Source organism: Ursus americanus, chromosome X (assembly GCF_024610735.1).
Source record: "Ursus americanus isolate L20-20 chromosome X, mUrsAme1.1.p, whole genome shotgun sequence".
Lineage (NCBI taxonomy): Eukaryota > Metazoa > Chordata > Mammalia > Carnivora > Ursidae > Ursus > Ursus americanus.
In genome coordinates, this window is record NC_142164.1 from 15,251,105 (window position 1) to 15,271,285 (window position 20,181).

Here is a 20,181-nt window from a genome sequence, read left to right on the forward strand (position 1 = left end):
CCACTGCCCCCTCCCCAGACCTAGCTTGATCACCCCAGAAGACCTAGCAAATTATGTACCTGTTTCTTCAGGCCTGACCACCTAATCCAAGGCTGTTTGCCTCAGCACAAAACCATTTTTCAGTCTCTTAGTGTTTGAAACTTGAAAACAAATTAAAACAAAACCAAAGTCAGAGATTGCTTGCCTGATCACAGTAAGCAAATGTCTTTAAGCACCAGACTCTACCTGTGTTTACAGGCCCCAGCGATTTAGTATGCTTTCTCACCCAGCCACCTCTTCACATCACAGTTCCGGGAGAGTTATTGACATGGCAATAACTCTACCAAGCGGGCCAATCCCCATGAGTTTTGGCTCCCTTGAGAATGTACCCCTTTCTCAACCCAACCCAGTTGCTGCATTGATGTCCCCTCCTTTAACAGGTACTTGAATCCAACCCAGGACATCACCTGCTCTGAGGCTGTTTCAGGTGGTGCTATTTATCTTCTCGCCACCCCGCTGTCTTACACATGAACTCATACATACATGCAACACACACCCCGTATCATGTCGCCTGAAGGAGCTGCCACTCAGCTCACTTCCCCATTGTTGTTCCAAGCTCCTCACTCCTCCAGCCTTCATTTTAAGCTCTAATGCTCTCCATTCCTTGTCACCTAATGACTTCCTGGTCACTCCTGTACATTCACAGAGGATGTGGGCATCTGGGTCACAGCACCTCCCCACGCCCCCACCCCAGCCCTGCCTTCATCCTGGCTGATTCGATGACCATCCCGATAAATCACCTGGAATCTAAGCCATGCCTCCCTTTTCACTGCGAAAATCAAGACCTCAAAAAAATAGTCCTCACGTTCCTTACCCTGCCACCTACTTAGGTATTCTGTTAGTGCTCCTCCTTTCTTCCTCCCCTCCAGCCTCAGTGAAAGAGATGTTTCCTCCTCCCTTATGAAACATACACTGCAATCTGTACTCTGAGTTCCATCACCTCCTTCCTGCCTCTTCCAGGATCTACTCCAACCATCACCTCCCTCCACCATCTTCAATGGCTCCTTGTACACCAGCTTTCTTTTTATTGAAGTCTGGTGGACACACAGTGTTACATGATCAGTTTCAGGCATATCACATAGTGATTCCACAAGTCTGTACATTATGCTGTGCTCCCCACAAGTGTAGCTGCCCTCTGTCACCATGCAACGCTATTACAATACCACGGACTATATTCCCTATGCTGTCGCTTTCATCCCCGTGACTCATTTATTACAAAACTGGCCCACCATCTCTTCCTGTTCTCCAAAACCACTTCCAGATCTCTTCTGAGAAACAAGCCTTTGTCTACACCTCCCTCTACTAGCACATTAGTTTTCTCTCCCCATCAGAGATGAGGTTCTCCAACTCTCTACACTCTCATCTGCTAGTCCAGAGATTAGCAATTTACAGCCAATGGAATCTGGTCTGCCACCTGTTTTTGGTATGGCCTGGAACTAGGAATGCTTTATACATTTTTTTAAATGGCTGAACAAAAATCAAAAGAAGAACATTTTGTGACACATGAAAATGATGTGAAATTCACATTTCGGTGTCTATCAGTAAAGGTTTATTGGACACTGCCCTGCCCATTTGTTTACCTATGGTCTGTGGTGCCTTTTGCACTACAAGGCAGAGTTAAGTAGCTGCCAAAGAGACTGTAGAGTCTGCAAATAGCCTAAACTATTTACTGTCTGGTCCTTTATGGGAAAGGTTTGCTGACCTCTGCCTTCATCTCCACCAACTGTCCTTCCATACTTCTACTGGAGGGATCTTTCTGAAGCACAAATCTGATTATAAATAGCACAGCCCTGCTCCAAACCCTCCAGTGATCCCACTGTTGTCAGTTCTGGCTCCTTAGCCTGGCATATGATGCTCCGTAAGCCCCGACCCCCGACTGCTTCTCCACCTCTCCCCCAAATAGCTTTTGCTTCAGCCATTTTGCAGTTTCCGGAATGCATCACGTGGTTTTGTACACATACTTGCCTTTCCATGTACTCCCTCTGCTTGGATGTCCTTCAACCCTTTCCTCACCTAACCTCTGCTCCTCTGACAAAACTCAGTATAAAAAAGTCACTAAGCTTTCCAGGATGCCCTCAGGCTGAGTTTGGGGCCCCATGTACGAGCTCCCACAGCCCAGTGGGCAACTCTCTCTCTTAGCCCCCATGAAATATAGTCATGCTTGATTTACATGTTTGTTACTCCACAGCCACAGGTCACGGTTACTCTGAGGGCAGGAAACCAGGCATTACTTATTTCTTTACTGACAGCCTCTAGCATAAGGTCTAACCAAAACAGGTATTCAATAAAACACATCGGAGGGGCGCCTGGGTGGCTCAGTCGGTGAAGTGTCTGTCTTTGGCTCAGGTCCTGATCCCAGGATGCTGGGATCAAGCCCTGCCTCCAGCTCTCTGCTCAGCAGGGAGCCTGCTTCTCCCTCTGCCTACCGCTTCCCCCGCTTGTGTGCACTCTCTCTCTTTCTCTCCGTTAAATAAATAAAATCTTAAAAAAAAAAACACATCTGGGCATTAATGAATGTCTTTCAAATTTAACGGAGGACCAAGGAACTCTCCATGTTTGCAGATGACATTAAATTCTCTTAGGGACATAGTCTCAGTTCAGGGATTAAAGCGAAAGAGGATTTTACAGTACTGGGTACATAGTAAGTGTTCAGTAAATACTTGATCACTGAGGAGTGTAGGTAAGTTTAGCCCAGTGGTTAGCACAGTCCTTGGCTCACTGGAGGTGCTTGATAAACACTGAATTGATTCACTCCTGTATTGGGGGAAAGGGAAAGGCCAGAAAGCAAAGTTGAGGCCGTACCTTGGAAGGTCTTTATGCCGCAGACATTTTTAACTCATTCATTACCCTGGTCAAAACTTCCTCAATGTTAATTTGGCAGCAGAAAGGGGGATGAATGAAATGCAGAGAGATGGGCTGTAGGGGAGGCTGGTTAAGAGGTTAGAAAAGTAAAAAAAAAAAAGGGGGGGGTATGGTTTAGAAAAGTAGTCTTGCTGAAAAGTCAGGAGGCCTTAACTTACCAGTTGCAGTAGGAATGGAACAGGGAGAAGGGAGGCTGGGTACAGCAGCTGATGCAGAGGTAGGACTAACCTGTCATGGCAACTGATTGGGTGCGTAGATGGGGAATGCTTGAGGAAGAACGATTGGAAGACTATTCCAAGGTTTTGAACCTGCATAACTGGAAAATATAGGGCTACTAATAGCATTAAAATGGGAGTCAGGAGGTACGGCTCAGCTCTGGGCAGGTTGGATTTAAGAGACTGGGGGGATATCCAAGTGGAGGGTCTGCAATTCAGGAGTGAAGTCAGGACCGGTGAAAGATGTGGGAGCTATGTACACAATATTGAAGTTATAGGAGTTTATGTGTTCTCCAAACAACAAAGGGTAGGAAGAGATCCAATTTTAGGGCAGTGGTATAGGGAATGTCTATATTCAAGAAGTGGGAGGTGCCCCTGGTTGGCTCAGCCAGTTAAGCATTGGTTAAGCATCAGATTCTTGATCTCAGCTCAGGTCTTGATCTCAAGGTTGTGGGTTCAGGTCCCGAGTGAGGCTCCATACTGGGTGTGGAGCCTACCAAAAAAAAAAAAAAAGAAGAAGAAGAAGAAGGAGGAGGAGGAGGAGGAGGAGGAGGAGGAGGAGGAGGAAAAGTTGGTCACAAATATCAGTTAGGGGGTGCCTGGGTGGCTCAGTCAGTTAAACGTCCCATTCTTGATTTTGGCTCAGGTAATGGTCTCAGGGTTGTGAGAATGGTCCCTGTGTCGGGCTCTCCACTCAGCATGGAGTCTGCTTGGGATTCTCTCTTCCTCTCCTTCTGTGCCCCTCCCCCTCGCCACGTGCATGCTTGCGCACTCTTGCTCATTCTCTAAAAGAAACAAACAACAACAACAACAACAAAACCCCCCAAATATCAGTTAGGACCCAGTATAGTGCTAGAGTTTTACATTTATTTCCTGAACATACCAGCTCAGTGTGCTAAAAAAGCAAATAAGACTTTTGGTGTCATTTTCAGTGTCAAGGCTACTTGAAATAAATAATCATACTAACCCCAGACAAGTAACCTAGGATACTTTGTGTAGATGTGGTAATGAAACCCCAAGAGAGATATTAGTAGATCTAGAAATGGTCCAGAGAAGACCAATTAAAATAACCAAAGGGGAGAAACAACTGATGTTTTAAGAAAGACTACAAGGATAAAGAACCCCTTTAGTCTGGAAAATTAGCTACAAGAGTCTATTGCAGCAGCAGCAGCAATAATAATGGCTAACATTTATTGAGGACTCACCATGAGAAGTTATTCTTTTATTTAAGATTTTGTTATTTTTAAAGTACTCTCCACACCCAGCATGCAGCTCGAACTCACAACCCGGAGATCAAGAGTCACACACTCTACTGACTGAGCCAGCCAGGTGCCCTCCACCACCCCCCCAATGTGGGATTATTCTAAACAACTTATATGTGTTGTCTCACTCAATCCTAACAACAACCTTACCAGGTAAGTACTATTATTATCTCCACTTTACAGATGAGGAAATTGAGGCACAGTAAAGTTAAGTAACTTGCCCAGTCTCCCAGATAGTAAAGGAAAAGCCGGGATTCAAACCCAATCTGTTTCTAGAGCGTATGCTTTTAACCACAGTAGTATAAACCTTTCAGTAAACAAGTCTTAAAGATCTGAATCAAGTAACCACAGTCTTGTTTACCGAGATTCAAAACTCGAGATGCCAAGGCGCCGCTTAATGCGTTAAGAGGGATACATCGCTTCATTGTTTGAATTTCTTACGCTGAACATACACCATTTTTGTAAAGAAATAAAAAAGAGATGATGCAATTTCAATATAAATGTTGAAAATACTAGTTTACCCAGCAGGTAGTGAAATTCTAGAATTAGTTACCCAGGGAGGCTGGAATAAGTATAAATAGTTTGAAGAAAGGTTTAGTACCTACAGTAGATATATTCCTCTTATACACACCTATAATAGCAATGAATTCCTAAGGAAAGTGGATTTTTGAACTAGGTAGGAAAGGACAGAGTGTGACTGAAAGAGGGAGAGAGTGGGAAATGGAGGCATATCTGAGTGGTGTATGAAGTCACTCGCCTAGTTGGGTGGCATGTGACCAAGTTAATTAACTGAAAGACAATTTGGGATTGCAGTGCTTTCTCTATTCAACAGACTATCCTGGGAAGATGTGATGAGCCTTCATAAATAACATCTCGGTAGGAAATGCTTTAGAGATCATTATCCCCACCTTTAACAAATCCACATCATGTATCCTCTGTGCATATGGAAAATAGCTTTCTTTATGAAAACTAAAGGCACTTCTGGGGTCACCTAGGAATTTAAACGCTCTTTCCCATGAAGTTTGACTTCTGTTCTAAGAGCTCATGAAAACAGTGCTGCCCCTAGCTGTGCCTTGCACATTTGGAATGAACTCCAACCTAGAAAACAACGTATGAATGGACCCAAGGTACTTATTTGAATGATACAATCCCTGGTAACTATGACTATGAATACCTTGGCTTCCCTTCATGTTAAAATCTATAGATGAGCCCATTAAAATCCCACTCCCTGAATAGGAGTTAACCATTTATTTCTAGAAAATGTGAAACTAGCCTAGTTTCTTTTGCATCCGTACATGGGTAAGATATTAAAAAAAGAGAGAGAGAACGGGGCATGCATCTTAAGAGTGTAGTGGAGAAAACAAAATTCAATGCCTGGCCACTTCCCTGAAGAGTAGGATAATGTATTGGGGGCTTATACAAATACCAGATTTCCTACTGGCTCTCTCTTTTTTTCTGTAACCTCATCTTTTCAAAGGAAAGGAACCACATCTCAGCTCCCTTAGGAAACCTAATCATTTTTCTGCTTTGGATAAATTAATATTAGCAGACATAATTTAGTAGGATGCCAGAAAAGGCTGTTTTCCATTTGACCATTATCAAAGCTAAAACCAAGGGTTAAGACTTTTTTTTTTCTGGTCAATTATCTTTTCTATCTTGCCACCTCCCAGGGGTGAAGGAAGCACTTTCCTGTCAAGTACAGAAAGATTATTTCCTGGTTCTTCCTGATTGTGTGGTTTATAAATATGCCTACATTAGTAAGGAATACATTACATTGTACTTGACACTGATTGAGTACTGTGTCAAATCTTGGCTTAGAGGTGAAAGAATTGGAGTGGGCCCAGAGAAAAATAATGACCATAATTAAAGGTTTGGAAAATGGGATGGAGGACAAAAACCGTATAAAGTTGAGGTAATCTGCAGGCTCTTGGGTGCCTTCTTTATTTTCTAAAATTTTTTCAGTTTTGAGGAAGCTCAAGTATATCAGAAAATGTTTATCATCAATCAAAGGTTCATAAAAATTTACGAGTGTATGCAAGTCCCAGGGATTCCTGAATCCAATTTTAAAAAGTGGGAGGACTCTCTCTAGAGATCATTTCAAACAAGGATACATCACTCCCCACTTCTTTCCCATAATTCATTCAGCAAACATTCTTTGAATGCCTACCGTATGTGACAGGCAATGTTCTAGGCATTGACAGAAATCTTTGTCCTCTTGGAACTTAGGAAGAGAGACAGTGAACAATAATAACACAACAAACCTAATAAACAGGCAAATTACAGAATATTTCAGAAGGCGATATAGGAATAGAGCAGGCTAAGGGGACCAGGAATGGGAAGATTGCAAGTTTAAAAGCGGTGTCCAGGATAGGCATCTTCGAGCAAATGAGAGTTAGCAAAATTGATGCAGCTAAAAAGTAGAATCCTGACAGGGCTGAGGGCATTTACCTCGTGATATGCGGCTTACAACGCTGTGCCAGTCAGTCGGGGGCACTGGAGGAGTTGGTGCAGAGTTTGGAAAAATTGATGAATTCCGTCTTGGCCATAGTAAGTTTGAATTGCCGCAGGATAGACATAAGCAATTAGCAGGTCTGGAGCCAAAGAGAGACATTTGAGATCGAGATGTCGCTTTGGAAATTACTGTGTTATCGACGGTGGCTGAAGCGGTGGGAATGAAGAGGTGGGCCCGCCAAAGGAGAGCAGAGTGGAAAGAAGGGGAGAATCTCACTAACGAATGTGTACATTTTAGGGGATGGAGACAAAGACAAATCCAGAACTGAGAGTACACTTTTTTCTGATCAGAGATAGACGAGATGGCCTGGCGTTGTGAGCGTGCTTTTATTTCTTCCCTTTCATTTCTCCCTAACGTAAACTGGCTCTTTTCAGGACAAAACCCTCCCGCGCGGCACTACACCCCTTGGGGCGCGAGCCTTTCTTCAAGACCTTTTGAAGGTAAGGAGAAGGGAACTAACTTTTACGGAGCATCCCACGCGTGCCATGTGTTTGGGGTTTCAAATACCGGCTTGTTCTCCTCTACACCCCACCCGCCTCTTCGCTTTCACGCCCTTGCCTCCTTCAGCAGTGCTGCCTCCTAGAGGGCTGAAACACTGGACCGGCCGGCAGAAAACAAAGGACCCAGCTGGAGGGGAAAGCAAAGCAAACAAACAAACCCCCCTGCCAGGAGTAGAGACCCAGCGCTGCGGGCCTTGAACCTCCGCCTCCAGCCCTCCGGGCGTCCAGCCCCTCAGCCCCGCCCGGGCCTCTCCGCAGGCCCCGCCCCTTGCCCCGCGGCCCGCGCTCATTCGCTGGCGCCCTTCCGCTCCGCTTCCCCATTGATCCGCTTTCTCCTCCTTCAGTATGCTCTCCGCTTAGCTCCGCCCCTCACGGAGAGACCGCGCACGCAGGCTCGGCTCGTGGTCACTCGCGGACCTTATTCCGTGTCGCTTTCCCCTTCTTCCCGGCATTCCTGCTTCCGCTTTCTCACGGCTCTTTGGTTTTTCCACCTCTGAGGCACTTCGCGCCCAGGGGTTCGGTGACGTCATCTCTCTGCGCTGCGCGGACACCCGCCAGTGGAAGAAGGAACAGCTCCGCCGCCCTTCGCCTCTTTTGTTGGGCTGCTGCTCCTCCGGAATCATGGCGCCGTCACTGTGGAAGGGGCTGGTGGGCGTCGGCCTCTTTGCCCTAGCCCACGCGGCGTTTTCCGCTGCGCAGCGTAAGTGCCGGGGTGACCGCGACCGCTCCTGTGTGGGACTCCGGGGGCGGTGTGTGGGAGCACCCTGAGGGAGTGTCAGACCGAGTGTCCCAGGAATGGTCATTTGAGCCCTTAGAGTTGGGGGGTGAATCCGAGAAGCGGTTCGGGGCTTCCCAGTGGAAGGCGCGGAGTCTGAGTTTGAGGAGACGGGCACCTGAGATTGCGGCAAGGGTGGAAGGGGAAGGGGGTGTCTGGGAGAGGGCTCCGAGCTGGCTGCAGGGTGGGCAGAGAGGGAGTCTGTCAGGCTGCAGGGTGGCCAGAGAGGGAGTCTGTCCGGGAATCCGGGACAGGTGATGTCAGATCCAGCGTGGGGCTGAACAGGCAAAGTGTCAGATTGAGGACCTCGGATGCTCATGGTCCCATGACAACTAGGTGGACAACATCTTGGGCACTCCTGGGCTGTCCAGGCAGAGATTGAGAAGTTAAGTGACCGTTTGCTCGTGGAGGCACTATGGTACAGGAGAAAGAGCGCTGGACTGGAAGTCTGGAGGGCTGGTTCTGAAAAACTTGCTTTGCCGCTAAATCTGTGTGACCTTGGGCAAGTCATGTCTCTTCTCTGAGCCTTCATTGAGGTGGATTTTAATTCTTGCTTTTTCTATGTCACAGAGTCACTGGGAAGTTTAAAAGAAAAGAGTAGAAGTACTTTAACATACACATACAATTGTATCATCAAGAAGAAACTTGGAGTCTAGCAGAGGAGGTAGTGCATGCAGTCTTGAGAGGGCTGATCTGTTTTGTGGTCTTCCTTCTCTACTAGACCAGGGGTCAGCAAACTGGCGTGTGGGCCAAATGCAGCCTCTCTCCTGTTTTTGTAGTGAGCTAAGTATGTTTTCACGTTTTAATTTGCTGGGGGGAAAAAAGCCAAAGAATATCATTTTAAGATCCATGGCAGTTATATAAAATCCAAGTTTTCAGTGTCCATCAATGAAGTTTTCCTGGCAGACAGCTACACCCATTCGTTTAGGTATTGTCTGGCAGCTTTCTAAGTAGGGAGTTGAGTAGTTGACACAGAGACAGTATGGCCTGCAAAGCCCAAACTATTTGTTATCTGACTTTTTACAGGAAAAGTTTGCTAACCTTTGTCCTAGCCTATAGAGCCCCTAAGGGCAGCCCATTTTGTTCATTGCTGCGATCTCTGTGCCTAGCACAATGTTCCCCACAGTAGGTACTCAATAAATTTGTTGAATGAAGGAAGTGAATTCAAAGTTGAACTTTATTCATTTGCTAGATTACTTTCCATGTTCAGGAATAAAGTAGAAAATGAAATGTGAATTCCTTCAAAGCTCTATTTTTTTTCAAGATAAAACCTTTTATTATATAGAATTAAAATGACCCAGTTACTTTAACTACGTTTTACATATGTGTATTGACATTTGTCTGACTGAAACTCAGCTTTATTTTTTAAATACATTTTTATTTTGAAAATTTACAGAGAAGTGCAAAGATAGTACAGAGTTACTGTATACCCCCACCTGGTTTCCTGCATTGGTAACATCTTCTATTACCATGGTATATTGTCACAACTAAGAAACTGACATTGGTATGATACTATTGATTAAAGTCTAACTTTTATTTGGGTTTTACCAGTTTTTCCAATAAAGTCTTCTATTCCAGGAATCAATGCAGGGTATCGCATTACATTCAGTTGTCATGTTTCCCCGGTCTTCTCTATTCTGTGACATTTTCTCCAAAGTTCCAGTCTTTAATGATAACAGTAATAATAGCTAACATTTATTAAATGCTTACTATATGCCAGGCACTGAACTGAGCGCTTTACATGTATTATCTAATTTAGTCCTACCAAAAGCCCTGTGAGGTGGCTATTATTGTTGTTACCGCTCTTGAAAGATGAAGAAGTCAAGACACCCATAGCTGGGAAACCCGCAAACTGACAGAGATGATGGTGGGGCCAGGATTCAAAGACAAGCAGTTTAACTCTAGAGCCTATGTGCTACACTGCTTTATGAAATTCAGTTTTGTGTAAGTGGTTGAAATTGCGCTGTGCTTAGGTGCCGGAGGTACAGGGATGCCTTGAAGTTCAAAGTCAAGTGGAGAACAAATGGAATCAATAAGTAATGTCAATAAAGTGATATAGATGCTATGCTAAGAGTATGTCAGGATGCATGAAGACAGGCCGGGGGTGGGAGGTGGGGGATGAGCGGGTTAAGGAAATATCTTAGAGCCTTGCTGCTCAAGGGTGGTCCACGGACCAGTCTCCAGGGAATAGCCTGGGAGCTTGTTAGAAATGCAGAAATTCAGGCCCCGCCCCAGAGTTTATTAAATCCGAATCTGCATTTTAATAAGATCCCCAGGTGATTTGCCTGAGCTTTCCTTGGAGAAGCACTACCCTAGAGATCAGGATACTGTGGAGTACTGCGTCATTTTCTACAGTTGGTTTCAGCTGTAAAATTTTTACAGTACTCGAACAAGGAGATCAATGAAGTCCAACCCCTTCGTTTTACAGATGAGGAAATGCCTGGTTAGAGGTATTGTTAGAGTCAGATTAGGCTGCATGCAGAGAAGAAAGCTGGCTAGGAATTGAACAGACAGTAGGAAGTTAGCCAGACCTATTTTTGGTATTGGATTGATGTTTCTTTTACACCGGTCCTTATGTTAAACCTGTAAGATAAAACTTCAGAAATGTCTGTAACCACATTCTCTTTTAAGAGTTACTACATGTTCACTCACAGCAATTTGGGTTTTTTAGTCCACAGCACATTGTTAAGTAGGGATTGTGCCAGGTTTTTCTAGAATTAGGATTTTGTGTTTTTGTGTTTTTGGTGAGATGAGAATGCCTTGTTGCATTTCTCATTGCAGTGGGACCACTTTATAATGCTCATGTTGGAAAAAGACTAATATTTACCTTTGAAGCTAATTGTGTCATGTCAGACTGTAGCAGCAGATAGCACACTTGTACTATGGCTTGCTCACCTTTCCTGGGATGAACTTTGTTACGGCAGAATGGCTACCATGTATCTACTGTAATCTTCACATTATCCCCATTTTACTGTTGCAGACACTTAGGCAGTAGAAAGATACTGTATTTCTTTGATTCTAAGACACACTCCCCTCCCACTCCTACATTTTAACACTCTGAAATTGAGATACATGTTACAATGCATGAGGATGTCTTAAGGTTTGATGAGATAAAGTCAGTGACAGTAAGTTGAGGAGCTGGTTTTATGATCCAGGCTTATCAGCTTCCAGATCCTGGTCCTTTTCTTTCATACCTTGCTGCTTCCCAAGGCTAAGGCAGCAGCAGAATTCTGATTTAATCAGAGAGGCAGAAATTGACGTTCTGGAATTTCTCCTATTCCACCCCTGCCCCAACATATTCTCTCAGGGAAAAACATGTCCATGCCAATATTACTTTATCCATACTGTGTGATGGCGGTGCTATTTCAGAGTTGAGATTTTCTATAGGATTATTCATTTTTAAGTAATTGTGCTTTCTTTGACCAGTTAGTGAAAGAAACTCTAAGTTTCAGAGGATTCTAGTTTTCCCATAGTACCGAAAGAAAGAAAATATGTTTAGGTATGTCTTCCTTGTACTTGCTCACCTTTCACTCTTACCATGTTTTATAAGGTGACAAAGCAGGTCATGATGAAAGTAAAATAGTTCAAGATCAGGCTGACTGCCTTAGAAGATAGAGGTTTTGAGGAATCTGGGATTAGCATTACTTTATGTAGCATATAAGTCAGCCGCTTCTTTGGTATATTGATTTGCTTGCATTTTAAGAAAGAAAAATGGGCTACAATTTCCTTAATGGTATGCTTCTGGTTTATAGATCGTTCTTATATGCGATTAACAGAAAAGGAAGATGAATCACTGCCAATAGATGTAAGTTGGTCATTTATATTCCATTAAAATATATTTTAAAAATTAGCCACATAGCTTATAATATATATATATATATATATATATATATATATATAATTTTTTTTTTACTGGTTCTTGTTCTCTTAAGATTTTCCAGACATGAAGTAACATCTGTTCACTACTTTACTTTTTGTCACTTGTTGTAAAACCCAAAGATTTGGAAACAAAAGATTTCTCTGTTTGGTTTCTAGAACTGTAGTTCAAGTAGTCATTCTAGAAGTTGCTCTATTCATAGTCTGAGACAGACTTAAAAAGTTGATTATTTGACTTTATTTCTTAGCAGAGTTCCTTTTTATGTAAAGTATAAGAACAAGCAAAACTAAACATTGTTTAGGGACATATATGTAAGTGGCAAAAGTAAAGAAAATCAAGGAAGTGGTTTTTTTTAAGCTGAAATGATATGTGAACTTCACTCACCATTTTTTTATATTTAATTGCTCTTAAATGACAAAATAGTAACTTCTTTGTAACAGAATCAAACAGTAAGCGTAAAAAGTAAAACTGACCCCATACAATAAAAAAGACTAGTGACGTCACTGCTCAGCCATTCTGCTGCTACTCCTGCCAGCTTGGAGTATGTCCGTTGTTCAGCTCTCCTCCTGTGCATAAACAGCATTGTCTATTTTTTATGTATGGTTTTACCTAATCAAAACAGTTTTTCTTTTAAAAAGCTATTATCTATGTGTATATATGTCTAGTTTTATAATTAGCCTTTTATTACTTAACATTATTTATCTTAACGTAACTTCATGATAACTCATAGATTTGCCACATTCTTGTTAATGGTGCCTGTGATTGCATTTTATGAAATAGGTCTTGGTACACTGGTGGTGGGAATGTGTAAACTGGTATAACGTGTGACATTAGTTTTAATTTAGAAAGAGTAATAGCTTGTGGCTAATTTTGACTTTAGTTGTCTGTAATGACAGCTATGATAGACGGGACTATTAAGCCACTCTCCTATCACCTTTGCTTTGTGGTAGATTAGCCCCACCCCCCCACCACATACATATTCATTTATGTCCATTTAAAATAGCTTGCTTCTGTTTACAAATTGGGAATTTTGAAAAATACAGAAAAATCACAATCAAGAAAATCAAATGTGCCTCTAATCCCAGGTTGGTTAATATCAAACATTGCAAGTTTTTGCTTGCACAACCTCTTTGGAAAACATGTTGGTATTACCTAATGAAGTTGAACATGTGTATACTCTCCCCCAGTGATTCCACTCCCATGTGCCAGGAGACCTACTGCAGGATATCTGTATTGGCATTGTAAAAGTAACACACAGGAAACAGCCCACATAGCCATCGGCAGTGGAATGAATAAATTGTGGTATTTTCATATAATGAAATATAAAATACAATGAAAATGAATGGACTACAAGGATATACTACAACAGGGATGAATCTCACAAAAAAGTTCAAAATGGGAAAAAGTAAGCAATATACATTTTAGAGGTACATACATAGCTGGTAAAATTATGAAGAAAAGCCTTAAAGAATTGATTAATATACAACTCAGTACGATAGTTAACTCTGAGGGGGATGGTGAAGGATATAATTGGAGAGGGACACATGGGACTTGAAAGGTACTGGTAGTTTTATTTCTTAAGCTGGGTGGTGGGTTCAGGGGTGTTCTTTTGTATACTCAACGGTATTTAACAGTAATACATTAACAAATTCTTAGTTGCTCTTGGAAGCAGGTAATAGTTGGTAACTGAGTTCCGAATGCTCAGTACCTGTTTGCTATTTGAGCAAAACCTAAAAGTATTTTTGCAGCTTATCCATAGAATTTATAGGAGATTTTATTGTGTCTGAGTTCAAATTATTTAAAGTGAGAATGACTCCTTGATAGGATCTAGGAGAAATACCTGTCAGAGGCTAAAAAGAGATGGAGGGGAAAATTGTAAATTTTTATGATAATATTTGTATGTTATATGATAATCTCAATCTTTATACACAGATAGTTCTTCAGACACTTCTGGCCTTTGCAGTTACCTGTTATGGTATAGTTCATATTGCAGGAGAGTTTAAAGACATGGATGCCACTTCAGAACTAAAAAATAAGTAAGTCTTTCCCTTTTCATAGGCATTTCGATTCATAGGGGTTTTGCTTCATTTACATAATTTAAAATGTATGTTTTCTGGTACATAAAAGTTGATTTTGTTTTTACATTTTGATGATGCAGTTTGTGTAAATGATGAGGTCAAAATATTGAGGCAGTGTTTGATATGGTAGAAAAATGGAAGTTGAATGACAGATTATTGACATTAGAATCAGATGTCATGTTATATTTGCTTAAAATTATTTATTGCTTGGGTGGGTGGAAGGAGATAGACAAATAGGAAGATATTCCCTCAGAAATGTTTTCCTTTCATCCTTTCTTTTTTCCTTCCCTCCCCCCTCTCTCCCTCCCTTCCATTTTTTCCTCTTTTTATCCACGTGTCCCAGCTAAGTCTTTGGAAGAATAGGGGTTTTCAGTCAGTTTCTTCTATCACTTGAGCCTAGACTGTGGCCTAAACTGCTCTCTGGCCCTTTCCTATTCCTGGATTACAGTATATTTGTTATTCTGCTTTCTGTTTTCTCCTGTACTTCTTCTAAGCTATTTTCTTGAGCTTGGCTTGCTTTTCTTTTCCATATTTCTTACTTTCATAAAGTTATCCTTTAGCTTTGTTCAATTCCATCTCTGGACTTTACCTACCTTCTTGAGCCTGGAAATTTTAACCCTTTACGATGTGTCCTCAGAAGGGTTCACAATAAACATTTATTTGTTAGAGGAAACTCACCCCCTTGTTACTTTTACTTTTCAGTTTACATTTTAAGTAGTCACGTGTCAGGCTTCCTGTTTTATGTGGGAGTATGCTTGGGATTTTAGGTGGGCTGACTTTGAGATTTGAGTTTTTATCAAGGCAGAGTTCTCTTTTTTTCCAGGAAAATAATGTTTAAACAAACCAATACTGAAAGCCATACACTTAGGTGTTTGTGAACTTTTTTTGACTACACATATCTCACTGGGAAAGAAGAAAGGATACTCTACTATCACCACCCACTATAGTTCTTACAAAGAGTCTACCAAGAATCACAGGCAAAGGGCCAGGAAAGAAAGAAGTAAAACAGAATGGCATTAAGTAGGTGGTAGCAAAATATATAAATTTAGTAGGTGGTAGCAAAATATATGAGTTTGGACAACAGTAGGTACAGAAGGGCCAAAAGGAGTTTTTTTTTGTTGTACTTGAAAGATTCTTGGAAACAGATCTGTGAAATGATCATATTGCTTGAGTAGTGAGGGCCAAATGAGAATAATCAAAGGTACAATCTATGTACTGGCTTTTTAAAAGACTATTTGGCATGGGCTAGCTAGTTCTAAGATTTACAGGAGTGATTAAAGCTGAGCGATTATTTGTGCTATAGTCATAGGCATCTTGGAAGGAGTGGCTGAAAGAAAGATTTGAGTTATGTTGCTTTTCCAGGTTTCTTATTTTCCTTGTACAGGAAAAAAAAATGAGACACAGTATGATTGCCATGTATAGCCTGATCCCATGGATTTAAACTCAGTTAAGACTATAACCCATAGCAAATTCATAATTCATTAGAAGCCTGCTTGTTTTCAAATAGGCTTTTGTACAGGTGTATCTAAAGTGGATGCTTTGTTTTTTTCTTTTAAGGACATTTGACACATTAAGGAATCACCCATCATTTTATGTATTTAATCATCGTGGTCGAGTACTGTTCCGGCCTTCGGATACAACAAACTCTTCAAATCAAGATGCATTGTCCTCAAACACATCATTGAAGTTACGAAAACTTGAATCACTGCGTCGTTAAGATTTTTACAAATTATAATAACAGGACAGGACACAGAGCTGGAATATTGGAGTTTGGGGTATAAAACACTCCCCCCATCATCAGTATTTATATTATATTGATCTTTCAGACCTAATTAAAAAAGTCTATGGCCCTTGTTTGTACACTGTTAATCAAATCGTTAATGGAGTGTAAGTTATCTGTGAAATGAGTCTTTGATCTTTCATAGAGAGAATTCTTTTTTCCATTTAAAACAGATTCATATCTTTTGTAAAAGTCACTGTTTTGAACACATTTCTTTGAAAAATGTTGATTTTGTAATTATTTATTTTCTTAGATTTCTTTTCTTTTGCACTTGAGTTTTTAGGATCCTTTTGGACATAATGTGACTACTGCATTTTGCAGCATGAATGAAAGTTAAAAAGTCTTTGGTTCTTAACAACAAATGGACTTCTCTAAAGAGACCAAAATGGTGGCTTATCAGTTTTTCTTATGACCCCTAAAAAGTGGCTCTGCTTCAGCAGATGCTTGCCAGTTTTTAATTTCTCATGACTTCTCGCCCCACCCCACTCCCATATACCTCCTAACATTGACTGTCTTGTTTCATCACTTCTCTGGGGTTCTGTGTGCAGTGAGCAATTCTTGTGTCAGAAATTCTTTGTCATAAATATATTTAACAAATCAACTTGCTGTAAAGCTACTTATGTTCTCTTCCTTTCTCTGTCAGAAATTTCCCCAATTGATTATGTAGTTAAAGAATAGTTGAAGATAGACCAAAAGACCATTCATGATTTCATTAATTATCCTGCCTGTGTAGAGGAATAGTAATCACCGAAGAAAACTGATTACTTGTCATCAGCCAGTTTAACTTATTCAAAGTCTCTGTTGTTTTATTGCATACTAAACTAGCAAATTAGTGAAACTAAAGGAAACTTCTCATCAAAGGTAGGCTTCAAAGGCATTGGGACAAATATGTTTTAAATATTTGGAACTAATAGCTTCAGTGAAAAACATTTAAGGTCGTTTAAGAAACTGTTTTATAGCTTCAGATTCGTTAGCAGGCTTAGAATTTTCCATCTTTGTTGGATGCTACTGAAGGTGAGGATGAGGGGACAGAGTAGACTTTTTTTTAGAATCGGTAATTCTGGGTTTAGGGAAATTTGGCTAGCCCTTTGAACTGCAGGGAGCTTAACATTTCTTTGTAGAGAAGGTTGCTTTTGTCGAACTGTACAGGTATGAAAACATTGCTTTCTTTGAATTGTATAGGTGCAAAGGGAATAACCATGCAGACTTGAAACGCCTTCGGCAAGAGTCCATAAGATGCCCTTCTGCTTGATGGCATTTTTCCCATTAGCAGTGGACCTCAGCTCTTCTATCCTGCCTGGTAACACACAGCCCCAAAGCACGAGACTTTTGTCATTGAGATTTTACTGTTTAGTTTTGTTTTGCCAACCCAGTCTGTCTGTGGAACACTGACTCTGCTCTCTAAGGAGAACAAAGTTAGAAATCTTCTGATAGCCTAAGATAATTTAGAAATGAGTTAAAAATGGGATTCAGGGGGTTAATATAATGATAATTAAATCAAAATATGGTATGAGAAACAAGCTCCTTCCATCAGGCTTGCCTGCCATTTCCTCAGGTATGACTTGATTCGAAAGAGCCTCTTCTCTTTGGGGGCTGCCTGCCTTTTTTATTATTCACATACCTTCAACGCAGCCATTTAAAGGGTACAGTTCAGTGGTTTTGTCATATATTCGCAAAGTTGTACAACCACTACCACAATGCATTTTAAGACATTTCTGTCACCCCCAAAAGAAACCCTGTACCCTTTAGCGGGCGCCTCTCATATCCCCCTGCCCCAGTGCCTCCCAGCCCCGGGCAACCACTAATCTCCTTTCTGCCTCTATAGATTGGCCTGTTCTGGTCATTTAATATGAATGGATTCGCACAATGTCTGGTCTTGCTAGTGACTGGCTTCCCAAGTATAGTTTTGTTCTATGTGGAGTGAGAACTTCTCCCCTTGAGAACTGTGATTGCTGTGGAAGGAAGTGGTTGGTCAAATCAGTAGATGTGGAGTAGGGAGGACCAGACACTTACCACGTTTCTTTGTCAGTCTTAGGCTGAATGGTTTTTCCTTGTAACCAAGCACTCATGATATACTACTATTTATAATACTTTGGCTAGTCTCTAGAATGGAGACTGAAATCTTTGCCTGCCCAGTCAGGAAAGTCCCAGTAAAAATGATGCCCGATAATTTGGCAGGTAATTGACATAGTTTTCAGGTGCGTCTAACTTGGCTAGCAGCTTGTATACCTCGGGCCAGGTGAGCTTCTCAAATTTCTTCTTCAATTTCCTCCAGTGAATTTCTGTTTTCTTTTTCCAGTATGTACCATAGGACTAAAGGTGATTTGGGTGCATTGTAACAGTGCTAAATGGGTTAAATTCAGAATTTTATTTATAATACTTTGAGACAGTCTGTGACTACCTAGGGTAGTCCAAAAAAAAAAAAAATGTAGTGATGTGAGCTCGTTAAGCCTGCTGCAGTTGACTGCGATTTTAGTGACATTCAGAAGCGTGCACTATTGAAGGCTCTCTAGAATATAGGAAGAGACCTCTTAGGAACTAGGGAACCAGCCAAATGCTGTGGGCTAATGGCCCCACCACAGAAATGCAGGTCGGCGGATTAGAGGCGATGATGCTCTGTAACTCCCTAATGATTGTTTCCTAAGCACTGTGGCTAATTTTTGAGGGGCATGACAGCATCTTCCTGGTTGTATGTGGCCTGTTTCCATGATGTATTGAGTAGTGTTGTTTGTTGTGAACATCGATGCCTGTAACACCAAGCTAAACACCTTCTTTTGGATATGTTTCCTCTCTTTAAATGGCCTTGCCCTGTCCAATAAATAAATGATTGTCTCACCCTGTTTTTGGTAGTGGTTTTTGTTTTTGTTTTTGTTTTTTAAATCTCATTCTCTTCTGCTTCTCTGTCCCCAGAAAAATGTTAAGAGCTAATTTTATGACTGTATTTTTTCCCAGTGTGATGCTGTTCTAGTAAATTCAATGGATGCTTTACTTTTTATTGTACATGTAAAGTCAAATTGCACTTTTATGTTTTTTTTGGAGTCGAAATAGAATATGCAATATCATTTATATTTATAAATTATCAAAGGACCTTTGAAGTATAAGAATTTCAGTCCTCGAATAGCAGTGTCCAATCATTCCATCACAAATTTGTTATAACTGTAGACCTAACAGGAAATCATTATGATTAAAAGCATCAGGGGGCAAATCCAGAATCTGATGAAAACCCAAGGGAAAGTTCTGATTTGTAAAACTTGGCTCTTATCTGGAGTATTTTGAAAAACAGCACTAGCAGATTCAAACCTACCTAGGAATATCTCAAAATAACCTACAAAGCAAGTATTCTTTCCAAAGGGAAAAACAAAGATGATATATGCATGTGGCAAAAACAGAAAAACCAGATGGTACAGAAAGGCATGTCATTGAAACTTGCCCCCTTCCCTCCTGCGCCTCATGTCTCTCCAAAGGTAACCAGCTTAGAGTGTCCTGTATATTCGTTTGGGGAAAAATTATTTGCCAGAAAATATATATTTTAAAAACTTCACATTAATGGAATCAGACTGTATACACTCTACTGTACCTTGCTGTTTTTGCTACCTGTGTCTTACAAGATCTTTCTATATCAGAATATACAGAAATACCTCATTATTTTTAATGACTGTGTGGTATTCCATTGTACGAATGTGTTATAAATGTTCAAACACCGATGAGATCTCAGGTTGTTTTCAATATTTTACTATTGCTAAACCATATTGCGGTGAACATACTTAATACATATAATGAGATTATACCCACAGAGTTAATTCTTAGCAGTAGAATTGCTGGATCAAACGGTATTTTTCATTTTCAATTAAGTAGTTATTGCCAAATTGTTCTCCAGGAATCTTGGCCCAGTTATTCTCCCACATATAATTTGTAAGAATAATTATTTCCAAGGCCCACGCTGATACTGGGTACTAAGCTTTTAAACATGTGATCTTCTGAAACTGAATAAATGATATCTTGCATCTTACATTAGCTATACTACATGTTAATGAAGGATATGGAACACATTTTCATGCTTATCGGTTACTTATATTTCATTTTCTGTGAACTGTGTGATCATGTTCTGTTTTCTATTAGATGATTTGCTTTTTATTGATTTGTATGAGCTCTTTGTAAGCTAAGAAAATTGGTCCATTGTCATTTGTTTAAGAATATTTTCCTGAGATTCATCTATATATTTATTTATTTATGTAGTTAAACTTAGCAGTCTTTATGGCTTCAGGGATTTGTGCCTTGCTT

At 40.9% G+C, this 20,181-nt stretch overlaps 1 protein-coding gene across 1 annotated transcript; it reads left to right on the forward strand.

Annotated features, from left to right (window-relative positions):
• The first annotated feature begins 7,764 nt into the window (after positions 1-7,764).
• Positions 7,765-18,735, forward strand: MMGT1 (membrane magnesium transporter 1). The gene is made up of 4 exons (XM_045800043.2): positions 7,765-8,090; positions 11,918-11,970; positions 13,975-14,078; positions 15,678-18,735. Exons 1-4 carry the CDS (start codon positions 8,012-8,014, stop codon positions 15,835-15,837), a joined length of 396 nt encoding a protein of 131 aa, XP_045655999.1. The 5' UTR covers positions 7,765-8,011; the 3' UTR covers positions 15,838-18,735.
• Positions 18,736-20,181: the final 1,446 nt, after the last annotated feature.

Coding starts and splice junctions, on each gene's coding strand:
- MMGT1 (XM_045800043.2), top strand. CDS start 8,012: ATGGCGCCGTCACTGTGGAAGGGGCTGGTGGGCGTCGGCCTCTTTGCC. Junction 8,091..11,917: donor GGCGTTTTCCGCTGCGCAGC/GTAAGTGCCGGG, acceptor TCTGGTTTATAG/ATCGTTCTTATATGCGATTA. Junction 11,971..13,974: donor ATGAATCACTGCCAATAGAT/GTAAGTTGGTCA, acceptor CTTTATACACAG/ATAGTTCTTCAGACACTTCT.